The sequence below is a fragment of the Apostichopus japonicus genome, chromosome 7 (assembly GCF_037975245.1).
Source record: "Apostichopus japonicus isolate 1M-3 chromosome 7, ASM3797524v1, whole genome shotgun sequence".
NCBI lineage: Eukaryota > Metazoa > Echinodermata > Holothuroidea > Aspidochirotida > Stichopodidae > Apostichopus > Apostichopus japonicus.
In genome coordinates, this window is record NC_092567.1 from 607,299 (window position 1) to 621,954 (window position 14,656).

Consider the following 14,656-nt stretch of genomic DNA (forward strand, 5'->3'; position numbering starts at 1 on the left):
GAACAAATCAAATAATGACGTCATTTCGGCGCGATATTCGTTCTATGTATCGAGACCATACCCAAATATAATAACATACGTTTTCGAATGCTGTTGATGATCAAATAAACTGATCGAGTAAACGAAGCCTGCATGGACTGGTGATATACGGTGGGGATAAAACAGGTGTAATGAGGAAGACTTAAGATAAAGTTACGGCATTTGTTAGGATTATGATTGAAACAATGCCTAGGCCTAAACAGTAATTTCAACTTAAGTTAACTTTGTGTAGGCTAAGTTAGGCCTAGTACTTGTGCCATTGGGCTGCCAGTACTAGGCCTAGGCTAGGCACAGTAGACCTCACCTACAGTACAAAAGGCCTAGCCTAATTTTTACTTTGCAAGGGTCGGGTCTATCCTTAACTTAGGCTAACGCCTAGGTTACAGTAGGTCTAGCTTAGTTATTACTCTAGGCTAGTCTAAGTCATATATAGGCTAAAGTTAGGCCTAGGCTATGGTTGTTTCGGGAAAGTGTGCATCATGGCAGTTGTACATTAATGAATTTGGTGTTACTATTTTTTGCTTAGCCTAAGCCTAGGCTAAAGTAACAATACTCGTTAGCCTGGTGGATCTTTGTCCTCCAATTGTATCAGGGAAAGTAAAGATGGAATTGGTTTTTATCCAGCCTAATTAGAACCCACTCAACCCAGTGCAATGTTAGACTAATTCTGTGACTGTTAGTACTTGTTAGATGGTATTTAATTACACACTAGCCCTCACGTTTGACCTAAACGGTGAATTGGCAAATAGTTCAAAAGTTTGGTATTCATCATCAATTATACTGCCTACAATCGTATGGCTCTCCTACAAATCTTAGTCCTATAGCCTAGTATTAGTGTGGCCTATGCCTATTTATTGCAAATTCTCTCTTGCACATGTATATATTCATCATGCTGTTACGTACAGTAAATCCTGTTTTATGCCTACGGTCTATGGTGTCCCCTTTCGTGTATTGTGTTATATGCCTACAATAACATGATAATTGATATATGTAGCTGCTGTGTTTGAAAGTCAAATTGTAATCACTTTATCCAATGTAAGTTTAATCCACACAGCCTCAGTAAAATGGCTTAAGTTTAATACAGTGGAAAGAAGGAAGTACCAATTATGTATTCTGACTCTGAGGCATGTTGAGGAATTATTTCACCCACATGCCAGATGTGCACAAGTATTGTAAACTAGAATTTAACACATGCTTAAGGTTAGGATATTGTTTCCTTGCTGTGACTCACTGTCATTCTTCAAGGGACGAAATAGTTTTAGAGAATTGATTAGCAATAATTGCTCGACAATTCTTGGAAATAGCAATTAGCATTAGCAGGTACTGCATCTTTTGGTAATCAAAGGTAATATTGATTAGCAACTGGCAATTCTTGGGTAGCAAATTGCTATGCGAACCCAGTTATTTCGTCCCTTGTTCTTGCAGAATCTGATCATTGAAGTAGTGGTGTAATCACCAAAAAAAGGGGATAAATGTAACTACAGAATAGCATCAAAGAGAACATATTTGATATGTGAACGCATGAAGCTAGCATCCTACATGTCAGTCACTGCAACCTGCGGATTGATCAATCATGTTTCTAGAACATTCCAACAAGCAATGTAGCAATGTGTCATGTCAAGTTTTCTAATGATTTTGTAAGCTAACTGCTGATAAACTTCTCATATCTTGCATGATTTATGATGGGCGTAGAATGACAACTAACGTAATACTTTACATTTTGATTGCAGGTGATTTCCATTTTGTGAAAGCAGAACTTGTACCATGGTCATCATGTTGCCAGGAAATAATGATGAAGCTAGATTTGGCCACCTGCTGCAGCCAATAAGAGACCTGACCAAAAACTGGCAGGTGGATATTGCCACACAATTAGAAGACTACTTGACGGAGGTACAGTACCATGAGCACTGTTTAAACGTTCAAAGATTAATTCAGGAAATTTGTTCGTTTTGGAGGAAAATTTTTCAAAGTGCTTTTAAGATTTAGAAAAGGGAAAGGTATTACAGTATGTGAAACAAGTTCCAACAACAGTATGTTGTTTAAAGTTTTAAGTTTTTGGTCATTTCCTTAAACTTTTATACTTTGCAGAGATGTTATGAAATATTCTGTAGCAAACTAACTTTGGTTTCATCCATCTCATGAGTTTTAATGTCAATTAATGCCAAGGAAATTTTACATAAATTACAAGAAAGTTTAGTCTATATGAAATGATGCATGTTTAAACACCATTTATACAAAATGGCACATGCACCATCAAATTAGTATTATTGCCAGACAGTGGTTATTTACTGAGTTTGATGAACAGATACTGTATCTACTCCTCTTGTAATGTAATGACAAGACAAGCCTAGCTTTTTAATATTGATCAGATCTCATAAAAGAGACTGCATCAATTTTCTGATCTTTTATAATTCAAACAGCTAATTAGTTTATCAACCATCGTCCATCATAATAATAATAAATAATAAGGCATTTATAAAGCGCCATAACTAAAACGATATTCTATGGCGCTTTGCAAGGAAAAAATTAAACATACAAATGAACAAAACAGCAACAAGACAGAAAAGAGAGAAAATAGGATTACTTAAAGGTCTCATTAAAGAGAACTGTCTTCAGAGCTTTGTTGAAAGAGAAATGTGGATTGATTAGCAACCGAAGACGGCAAGTAGTTCAACAGCCTGGCCCCAGTTACAGAAAATACACGGTTGCCAAACTATTTTGTGAGGAGGCGGGAACGTTTAAAGTAGTAGCAGATATACTTCTTACTGTATACGGTATGATGAAACACGCTTAGTAAACATCTTTCACAAATAATCGAGGGCCTGTTTATTAATGTATTTATTAATACATATACATGACAGATGAAACATTTTCCAGTGATTTCTGATTTAATGTTCTGTTACTTCCCACAAAAATAGACTATTAAATACACATGTACAATACATCATGCTGATACAGCAGTTACAGTACAGTATGTTAAAACCTTTTCACATGTTGCTTCTTGTGAAGTTTGTGAACAAAACAAAAAGGTTTTAATGGTAGTGTCTCTTGTACAATGAACTATACTGCATGGTTAGAGCCGTATCATCTGATGGACATCATCAGCCCTGGAATAAATTATCTTGTATCGCCAATGCTCTGTAAAAGGATTGAAATTTCTACCAAAATGTGAACATGTGTATAAAAACATTTGGCTACCTCTCTGTTCCATTTGAAGGAACATAAGATCTCAGTTTAAGTTGAAAGATGAAAAAGTATTTATCCATATTCTTATTTTGTATAATAAGGAAGAATGCATTCCTAAAATTTTCTTTTAAATGTATAATTAGGGAGTACCTCACATTTAAACACCATAGATCTGATTTCAAAACCTGTGGGGTGCCATTTAATTTCATTTTATGTTCATAATTTTTATTAGATTTGTAAAGTATTTACTGCAATATTGGGCATTAATTAAAGAAACTTTACCAATTGTAATTTTGTTGACCAAATATTTGCCTAGATTTGGTTCACACTCTGTACCATATATCTGCAAACATTTTTGTGTAATTGGTGAAGGTTTAGCCCATAGCACCTCTTAACTAGTGTATTTGTACAAACAATTCCATGTAATCCTGTTTCAACAGTAAACAGAATCACATGACATGTTCCTCATGTATTTATGCTGTTTTGCCGACAGATCGAGGTGGTAAGAATTAGTTTCGATGGTGGAGCTACATCCATGAACTTTGCAGAAGCAGCCCTGCTCATCCAGGGTTCAACATGCATCTACAGTAAGAAAGTTGAATTCCTCTATGCATTGGTCTTCCAGACTCTGGATGTCTTGGCCAGTAAAAAGTAAGTGGATGAGGTCAATAATATGAATGAGGTCACTTCATTGTAGAGATAATGCTCACAGATTTTTTGTTTAAAACAGATTTAGTTTAAAACCATAGAGGTAACTTTGTTTTTGACATGTAAACAAGAAATATAACTAAAGACCCTGGTGAGCTTTTAAATCTATTCCTACATATTGCTTTTGAGATGCACCACTACTAAAATATGTGTTTGTTGTCTTCAAAATGTCCATTCAGTTTGCAGGGAAGGGGCGATACACAATTTCTGCTGCTCAAGATAACACATTTTTGTTGAGATCAAACACAGGTTTGGACTTTATTGAGAAATACGGACCATATTCTGTTTTCATGTTTTTATTTTCATTTTCATTTTTCATTTTTTTTCATTTGTTTTTCATTTTTTGTTTTTCATTTTTTCATTTTTTTCAGGAAGATGCAACAAGCTGTCTCAGTGGATGCAGAAGGCAGAGATGCTGATGTCACATTTGCATTTGACAAAAGCAGAGCTGCGGTAAGTAGATGAATTCACAATAATGTTAAAGAGCTGTATTATAGCAACTTGAATGGTTACAGTTGACTCTGTCTTTAACAGTGCTCTAATATTACTGTGCAGAGCTGCGGTAAGTAGATGGCTTCACAATAATGTTAAAGAGCTGTATTATTACAACCCGAATGGTTATAGTTGACTGTAATTTCACTATGCTCACTATAACATGTTGTGACTTCTTGTGAAGTTCAAACTGTTTTCTTACTAACTTGATCCTGTGCAGTTATTCATTAGTTTGTCATAGAATGTGAAAGCGTTGGAAGATTTGTTCAACTTGTACCACCTTTAGCTCCAAAGTAGATTTGGTATAGTTTGGTTTGGTTTGAATTTATCGTTTGGTGAAAGGAAGGAAATCTTGTTCAAATTATCAGAAGAGAACTACTGTACTGTTTCGAAGGAAAGACAATGTTTACTCCTTTGCATTTCAATATATAGATAGCAATAAACCTTTGCGGGCTTAGTCCGACAAATAGGTGCCCAGCAAACCATCGTACATAGGGATAAGGGCAGAACAAAGTGCTAAGTCAAAAGTTATGTCATGGGTCCATGAGTAGTTAGAAAACACATGTCTAAATATCCCCTACATAATACAAAATTTTACTGTTAGGTTGAATGTTTATAGATATTTGTTTCAAGAGTATGTACGTGAGTTGCTCGTAATTTTATCCGTAACAATAATGCAACAAAGTTTATGATATTTTGAGACGTTATGTCGCAATTGAAAACAATCATCTGCTCTGTAAACTGCCCAATTCCAACCTTTTCCACAGTTTCTCACGTTGGATGATATACCACAGGCTAAGAATGTGAACATTAAAGGGACAGCGAAGGACAACGTTGATAAAGTGAGTGGTACAACAGTTTCCTTTTTGATTTAAGAGATACAGTCGATGTCAGTCATCATGTTTTAATTATTAAGGATGATGGGTTTGCCACTTTGACATCACATCACTTCATTTGTTTCTTTATATTTGATGAATTCTTTTTTAGAGTATTGCAGTCATTCTAAGGACACCTCTGTCCGTTGGTAAGATGGACGAGCTGGATCGAGGGACTCCATTGCTAAAGTGAGTGGCTAAACTAAACACTTTAAGCTTTACTTAAACAACATTGTTGTTATAATATTTTAAATATGGTTTGGATAAAAACATACTTTTTTTGCATAAAAACTTTCCTAGTATACTACAGTCACTGTGCAATTGCCTTATCAAACATAATTGGTTAAGCTCCAAACCTCAATTTTAATGAATATAAATTATATTTTCACTCATGAAATTGGTCAAAGATTAACATCACATAATATTTGAAATTTTGGGCATCAATGTACAAACATTACTCAGTTTGAGTTAATTCCCAGATGTACAAAATATGAGGTATTTACAAAACTGAAATCAAATAGGTTTGAAAGTCAGAGCCATGATAGAGTGATTTTAATGTCAATATGTTTAACGTCTCTAGTTAAAGCAGCATTTTGAGTCCTTTTCTATGATTTTTCTCAACCTCACTAACTCCACTTTGCCATAACGACATACATAACTAGCTTATCTATTTAAATATTACTTCAAATGGGGACATAAAAGTCGAAAAATTTGCAACTTTCCACTGTTTTTCTCCAAGATATTTTCCGTTGGGATCCCAATAAACCTTGCCCATATATGAATATTTAATCACCACGAACGTCATTGACCAATACGTAATACAACACCATGCTTGATTTGTGTACAGTCTATATGGCAGTTGTACCAGGGAGTTCCATAACAACTCCCTGGTTGTACCAACGCAAAGTCTTGAATCTATTTTTAGCAACGGCTCATAACTAAACCTGTATCTCTGATTGGTTGAATTCAAACTAGTGGGTTTGGGGGAACTGTATGCGATTAATTTTAAATGTGGAATTTGTCGTGGACACTTTTCTCATTATCTGCAATAATCCTTAATTATTCGCCAATTAACGTTGTTGGCAGGGAAAAACTTGGCTAATATCTTAGTTTGCTGTTTTGTGATTGATATATTTTAAAAACTTGATGGATATGTCAAAAAAGTAGAAAACGGCGACCAAACACAAAATGCTGCTTTAAGATGATGCGACTGTACTTTAAAAAATATCCCTACAAAATGTTATTTTCCAATTCCCTTTGTTTTTTCCTCATTTTAATTTGTAGTGCCAGAAGTGAAACTGTTGGATTCGCAAAGGACTTTAAGCTGAACACTGTTTTCTTTCACGGGTCTGGAGTTTTACTTCAAGAACCAGTCCACTATTCCGTTTTGGAGCAGTCACTATTGCGGCACCCTGCATCCACCCCTATGGTACCAAGTAAGACTTTTAACAACTTGTATCACTTTTAATCAAAAGCTTTCTTGAAATGAATAAGTATGTTAGGGAAAAGTTTTAACAAAAGCTTCTTTGAAATAAATTAGTAGGTTAATGAAAAGTTTAAACAAAAGCTTTCTTGAAATAAATAAGTAGGTTAATGAAAAGCTTAAACAAAAGCTTCTCTGATATAAATTAGTAGGTTAATGTAAAGTTTCTAAACAAAAGCTTCTTTGAAATACATAAGTAGGTTAATGAGAAGTGTAGACAAAAGCTTCTTTGAAATAAATAATTTGATTAATGAAAAGTTTAAACGATAGCTTCTTTGAAATAAATAAGTAGGTTAATGAGAAGTGTAAACAAAAGCTTCTTTGAAATAAATAACTAGGTTAATGAAAATTTTAAACGATAGCTTCTTCGAAATAAATAAGTAGGTGAATGAAAAGTCCAAAAATGATTTATCTTGGATAGGTGAATCCAAACTTACCAGCAATTTTCAAGTTCGCATCGAAAAATTTGACAAAATCAATTTTGAAGCCAGTAGAAGTTAGTAAAATATGTTTTGTTTTTGTATATATGTTAAAGCAGCATTTTGCGTTTTGTCGCTGTTTTCCACTTTTTTGACAAGTCCATCAAGTTTTTTACATATATCAATCACAAAACAGCAAAACTAAGATATTAGCCAAGTTTTTTCCCTGCCAAAAGCGTTAATTGGCGAGTAATTAAGGACATTTGCAGATAATGAGAAAAGTGTCCTCCGACAAATTACACATTGAATATTAATCGCATACAGCTCCCCCAACACACTAGTTTGAATTCAACCAATCAGAGATGCAGGTTTAGTCATGAGCCATTGCTAAAAATAGATTCTAAACGTCGATTTGGTAACTTGGTACAACCAGCGAGCTGGACTCCAACAGCTCCCTGGTACAACTGCCATAGACAATCTACACAATCAAGCATGGTGTTGTATTACGTATTGGCCAATGACGTTCGTAGCTTTTAAATATTCATATTATGGGCGAGGTTTATTTGGGTCCCAACGGAAAATATCTCTGAGAAAAACAAAGTTGAGAGTTGTAAATTTTTAGACTTTTATGCCACCATTTGAAGTAAGATTTGAATAGATAAACTAGTTATGTATGTCGTGGAATCAGTGAGGTTGAGAAAAACCATAGAAAAGGACGCAAAATGCTGCTTTCAAGCAAAGAATGCAATGTTTCCTGTATTTTCTCTCTCTTCTAGGAAAAGATGTTGACCTGAAAGAAGACGAAGATGATAATCTCATCCCTGAAATACCAGAGGATGATGATAATCAGCCACCTCTCAATACAAGCTGTAAGTAATTAATTAAAGAATGGTAGTAATTAGGTATTGTCAAACAAATGTATTGTTCCTGATTAAACACTTTCCTAGATTTGAGTTTACTTCATCTGTTAACTTATTTCTGCTGCTTGAAGGAGGAAGAACCCATTTTGCTAAAATATGTCTAAAATATGGAAAGATGTTTGAAAATGGAAAAATAAAATATAAATTTAAAAAAATCTTGGTAAGATAAAGTTTAATAGTGGAAAGAGTATTTTTCGATGTTTCCATCACTACCTAAATCAATTTTTATTTTGTCGACAATTTGATTTCATTCTCATATTTTTCTCGTTTTCTTTTAACAGTGGATGATGTTGAAATGGGAGATCCATTTGGGGAGTTGAATAATAGCCTTGAAAATGTCAAGGTATTATATATTACATATTAAAATGCCAAGGTATTATATATTATAATGCCAAGGTAATTTATATGATATATTAAAATACCAAGGTATTATATCCTATATATGAAAATGCCAAGGTATTATATATTATAATGCAAAGGTATACATTATATATTAAAATGCCAAGGTATACATTATATATTAAAATGCCAAGGTATACATTATATATTAAAATGCCAAGGAATAATATATTATAATTCCAAGGTATTATATACTACATTTTTAATTATCCAATGTATTACATATTACATATTAAAATGCCAAGGTACTGTATTTCTTGAGTTCAATTATTTCTTCTGACTCTGTTTATGTGTTTTGTCTAATCCATTATTGATAGAAAAGAGATTAATTGATACTTATCATCATTCATTGAAATTCCCTTTGAATCTTCCCGCGACAAATTTCATCCCAGAATATGATAAGTAGGTCAACTACATCACTTCTCCCATTTAGAAATCTTAAGTGTCATAATGTAATAAAACAGTGGAAAATCTGTCAATTGTAAGTCTAGCAAGAGCAGGACCTGTTGTTCTTGTTTGGCTGTAAGACATTTCAACTATTTACTTAAGAAAAGCTGGGCTTGCACTACTGGATGATAATTATTATCAATATTTACTGCTTAGAGTTATAGGCAAACGGTACCAAAGGATGAATTCCCCAGTTAACAAGGATAGAATGTAGATTCCTATTTTATACAATATTTCATAAAGTTATAATAAAGCAGCTTGGACACTTCCAACTGTTACCATTTATTCTGTGAATAAAACACAAAGCAACAGTGATATAAAATTTGTATCCAAATCCGATTTGAAAATATCTATTTCTGTGTCAAGATAACTTTATTGATTTTGCAAAGCTGTTTTATTAACACTAACATCAGTTAATCAATGATCATTAATCACTTCAACTAATGAGGTAAATGTCAACAATTTTTTTAAAAGTTGCCTTTTTTCGTTCGATCCACACATTGTAAGATGAAAACTTGTCTGGGCGATGAAATGTTTAGTATTAAATAGATTCATTAATTTCATTTTGATTAACATTTCTTGGGGAATAAAATTTCTAGAAGGGTTTATTGGTGTGATCAACTCTTGCTAAGAGTAATGCATGGTTCGTTTGATAAAATTGCCCAAAACCCACAGCAAGCTGTCATAATTATGAAATGAAATTATCATATTCAGATAGCATAGAAAGTCGACCTATATTGTTTACAGTTTAGACTTTTCATTTCCAAAGAACAAAACAAGATTATAATATATGAAGTGATGTTAATAGATATATGTTACTAAATGAATGGCTCGTGGTAATAAACCGTTAATATTGTTATATTGTAGGAGGAGGTCGGAAGGGCCGGTCTGAGGCCTCGACAACCGTTACGTCCGATCCAAGCCAAGGAAGAACACAAGGACCCCTGGGAGACCTTGGACCCCGATGAGGTGGTCACAGAGAAAGAGAAACCGTTCAAGAAAGGTTGGTTAACATTTTAAATAATCAGTTATTCAGCAAAGAATCAGTGTATGTAATATTCATCTATTTAGTGTTAATGTCACAGTATATATGCTGGATTTTTGGCCTTTTTTCTTCCTGTGAAGATGGTGAGAGGGAAAGCTTGAAATAAAAGAAACATTTTGCAATCTTCTTCACTAGAAGCATGTTCTACCTATCATAATAAATAGTGCACGTTTCTGGTTGACAGCCTAACACACACTGAGTACTGGGTAGGCTAACTGCCATTATATGGATAACTTTCATGCCAGTATTAAGTTAGTAACTATGCAAAACTTGTAACAGTAAAATTGAAAACATAAATGACAGGTTCCACCTACATAGATTCAAAAATATGAAAAATTCATCAAATTGTTTGATTAGACATATATTCATGATCGTTGTTGTGAAATGTGGTGAGCTCACTCACTGTCAGTATCAAGTCTAACAAGACCTACTGTACATTTGCTTTGTGTGTGTTGTAAATTATTGAATCAGTATCAAGGCTGAACCTGAGATAAAAGAATCTGTTTATAAAAGTTAGAGAGCTTGACGTTTCGATCCTTCTAGGATCTTCAGAAATGAGAACAGCCTCCCGATACTTTTAAGAAAGACAGATGAAGAGAAGTTCCAGTTTAGCTGTTTGTTCATCTGTCTCTGTTAAGTGTGTCCTTAAGTCTATTTTCAAATCTTTTAGCCATTGAAAAAACTCTCCTGCCAGAATCTAAACATGTCAGACCCTTTTATAGCTTCACCTACACAGGCTTTTTGCAATACATAATACTTAGTTTGTTAACAGTTTTTTTCTCTCTTTAAAAAGAACCCCCGGAAATGGCATAAATGAGCAGATTAGTGCAGAAATGGTAACACACTACAAACGTTACAACTTGATACTCATTGATACTCATGTGAATGGTAAACTTAGTCATGAAATAAGTGAGGATCGAATGAGCGCAGTAATAATTGCCTAGAAGATGAACTAAGGACAACACGCCATGTACTTTGTAAATAATGTGTGATGAGAACTAGCTACTTACAATACAGAGAGAACAGAAGATATATTAAGCTCCTAGTACTTAACTTGAAGCATTTCATCTGGATTATTTCTTCAGCTCTTATTCTATTTTTTTTTCCCTGCACAGGTCGCTGTTTCAAGTTACCCCCATCCCTAGCAACCGCGAAAGCCAGGAAAAGAAAACGGAACATTGTCAAGAAACCTTTGGCACCTCTCGATGAATTCATCAACAACACATGTGAGATAACATTCTTAAATATTATTAATATGTGTTTAAATTTATATCGATAAAGTTTATAACAGGTGACCAGTCGATATTTGTGAAGGAATCTTTACTGTCTAATAAATATATTTCAGAGAGATATATTTTCTGTATTTTTATTATTATTATTATGATTATTTGGGATATAGTTAATAGCCTCATACAAAATGTAAATGTTATATTTATAACATTAATTTTGACCCGTAATAGGTTCTTCAATAGATTGAAAAATATTACTTTCTGTGTAATGAAGAGAAAGTCAAGTTTCTTTGTGAATTACACACTCATTTTACTCATGAAATACTTATAGAAATGAAAGCTTTCTACGAGCTTGAAGATGTGTTTTGTGCTGAATTTTACCATAAACTGTTGGTAGGTGGGTAGCATATATGCAATCAGTAATAAAAAGAGCTAAAGTCAATATGAAAATGTGTATATTTATGACATTAAAATTAATTGCAAATCTCTTCTGTAGTGCATTATTAAACCATTAATCACTTGCCTATTGGAAATGACCCAATAGGGTTTGTTACCAAACATAGATACCTCATGTAAATCGGTGGGTACCCAGTTAAAGGGTGTGAAGACTTGCGCAAAAAGAAATATCAAATGCCGGTAATATGACCTAGTTTCGAATGAGGTGTAACAGAAGTGTTAGACAACACCATCGATCCCAGAAAATACGCACACAGCTTGCTATCTTCAGTAATTAGACACTAGTGTACAGTCAGTACATACAGCTGCGGTCAATACCCACAGCACAGTATATAAACAATACAGCGATGGACATCTCAGGTCCAGCTAAAGATAACAATGTATCATGTTTCATTACTGTCTGCATTTTGTAGCGACAAGCAGAAAATTTCACTTGCAAGTGACGGAAAGTTAACTTTTTCAGAGCATGGCACGCCATTTGGGGCGAGTCTTCAATGCCTTTAAGTGGGAATGTTCCCATGCTTGGTTAGAACGAAGCTTTGCCAAGACAAAAGCGAACACAGCTCTATAATAATCACTTTGTATGATAACAATGTTCTTTTTTACTTTGACAGATTTTTCGCATTCCTCCAAGCTACCAGCCAACCCTTTCAAGATCCCATCCTGTCCCGAATTTGAGAATGCTTTCTGGGTCGTCTACAAGAAACATGAAGCTAATCTGAGGAAGGAGAAGGCCCTACTGGTCAGATATTTTTCATACATAATTCTTAATACATTAAAATCAGCATAAAGCAAATAAAACTTGAAGATTTTATAGTTTTACAATAATAATAATAATGGACATTTATAATGCGCCGGTATCCGTCAAAAAAAAAAAACAGTAAACATAGTACAAGACAAAAATGCAAGCAAAAATGGGCAACATTGAACAGTTAATTAAACAGTTTTCATCAGAAGAGTCTTGAGAGAGCGTTTAAAAGAAGCAAGAGATGGACTGTGTTTTACATGTTCTGGAAGGCTGTTCCACAGAGAAGGGGCAGCAGCAGCAAAAGCTCTTTTGCCCCCATGATCGATTTGAGCGATTAATACACAGAAGTAATTTATTGTGTGATCTCATGAAAATGCGATTTGTGTGATATGGTTGCAGAAATTCTGACAAGTATATTGGCAAAGATCTAACAATGACTAAAAGATAAAAAAAATGGTTTCAAAATTAAAACAGTTGTCTACCTTCATTCTGGTTTTGTCCATATGGGGTGTGGCATTTGTAAAGTCCATGTTTTATTATGAAAGTTGATTTCACTGTTAGATACCTAATGCTAGTGTAAATCCACTGTATGTGCATCTATTTCTTACTGCCACAGATGAAACAAGGCAAAGCAGAGTCAGAGGTTGATGAATACCTGCAAGAGGAACCAGCGCCCCCAGCCGCCAGTGTCTTTCCAGGCACAGAACCTGATGACTTTGATGAGGGGGAGGATGGCGGTCCTTTGGATGGCTTTGACGATGGTGAAGCAGATGGTATAGCTGGTGGCATGGATGAGCACCCTGGTAAGCGGGAGAGTTCTCTTTCAGATGGTTATTGGTATGATGAAGAGCACCCTGCTAAGGAGAGTTCTCTTTCAGATGGTTATTTGTATTATGGATGAGCACCCTGGTAAGCGGGAGAGTTCTCTTTCAGATGGTTATTACAAGTATTATTTATTAAACAATACTGTATTATATCAGGTTATATTCTCAGCTTAGTTCAAGAGAGCAGTATTTCCAATAGATCTTTAGTGAAATGATTATGTTAATTAGTATTAATTATGTTGTAAGGAGGATGAAAATGAAGATTTTTGTATTTACTTAAGCTAATTTATATCATATAAATCCGGACATACATGCTATGTTAGATAATTCTAGTTATTGTAGTGTTTGGTCTTATTGCCTAAAATGTTGGGTAGGAAACACATAAAAAGACAGGAGAATGGGTCTAAACCACATACGGACGATCAGGTCTGTGAAACGTGTGTGCATGCAACCAATTTGAATTCCATGCTTAAAGAAGGTGTCAGTGTGCAAGAATAAATAAAGTTGCAAAAATTGTGTGTTGAATGAAAGCAAGTAATACAGTGTTACTGTTGTGATGTTTGCGATACAGTGTTACTGTTGTGATGTTTGCAATACAGTGCTACTGTTGTTATGTCTGAGGTACAGTGTTACTGTTGTGATGTTCGAGGTACAGTGTTACTGTTGTGATGTTTGAGGTCTCATTGCTTTCATCTTTTCAATATTTCTTTCTTCTCTCTCCGTTGATAGATGTATTTTCACAAAACAGTGCCAATGAGTTGGTGACGGATTATGAAAATTTGGTAAAACAATATGTTGTAAGTATTATGTCATTGAATGACACTTAATTTTCTTTCTTTTTTTTAGAGTATTTTGGGGGGCAGATGGTTTTTCTAGCTTTGTTTTGTTTTATTTGTTAATATTTTCTTAAGATTTCTATAGGTCATTTGATAGTTATAATTCATTCAGCTATGTTGTGTATATTGGTTATTTGCCTGTCTAACACATGAAGCAAGGTTTTGAAAGTTTTTAAAAAAGTGCAAGTTGGGATTCTTAATTTCTTGTAGTCTTGTAGCGACATACTCGATATTTAAAGGCAATGTTCACAAGACAACATAATTTGACTTGCTTTAAGATAATATTAAGATTGCACTGGATCAACTAAATTTGCCTTGATTATTTTCTCTAAGTGAAGATTAATAAGTTAAAATTCAATTAATTTTATTCCATTCTCAACACTTCTTTGCCCAGACAATTCTCATTTTGTAATTTTTTTTTTTTTTTTCCATATTTCAAGTTAACCTTAAATACCTTTTTCTTAACTGAAATTTGACCAGTCAAGGGTAATGAATGCCAATTTATAAAATTTTGTCAGAAAGTTCTCAAAAGCAATCCAAAATGCTCCTT

The 14,656-nt window shown here is 34.1% G+C and overlaps 1 protein-coding gene across 3 annotated transcripts in view; it reads left to right on the forward strand.

The window, feature by feature from the left end:
• LOC139970239 (condensin-2 complex subunit H2-like) overlaps positions 1-14,656 on the forward strand; it is a 24,636-nt gene continuing 9,980 nt past the window's right edge. Inside the window, exons 1-14 of one of the 3 annotated variants that reach the window (XR_011794070.1) lie at positions 1-150; positions 1,770-1,929; positions 3,719-3,876; positions 4,305-4,386; positions 5,193-5,267; positions 5,413-5,489; positions 6,585-6,736; positions 7,979-8,071; positions 8,404-8,465; positions 9,836-9,971; positions 11,129-11,239; positions 12,313-12,440; positions 13,063-13,355; positions 14,000-14,067. Coding sequence is in view for 2 of the 3 variants with exons in the window: in XM_071975895.1 (XP_071831996.1) it covers positions 1,804-1,929; positions 3,719-3,876; positions 4,305-4,386; positions 5,193-5,267; positions 5,413-5,489; positions 6,585-6,736; positions 7,979-8,071; positions 8,404-8,465; positions 9,836-9,971; positions 11,129-11,239; positions 12,313-12,440; positions 13,063-13,249; positions 14,000-14,067 (1,455 nt within the window). In the remaining variant the exon portion in view is untranslated. Of the gene's footprint in view, positions 166-1,769; positions 1,930-3,718; positions 3,877-4,304; positions 4,387-5,192; positions 5,268-5,412; positions 5,490-6,584; positions 6,737-7,978; positions 8,072-8,403; positions 8,466-9,835; positions 9,972-11,128; positions 11,240-12,312; positions 12,441-13,062; positions 13,356-13,999; positions 14,068-14,656 lie in introns of all 3 variants that reach the window. The other 2 variants (XM_071975895.1, XM_071975896.1) reach the window with 2 other exon arrangements.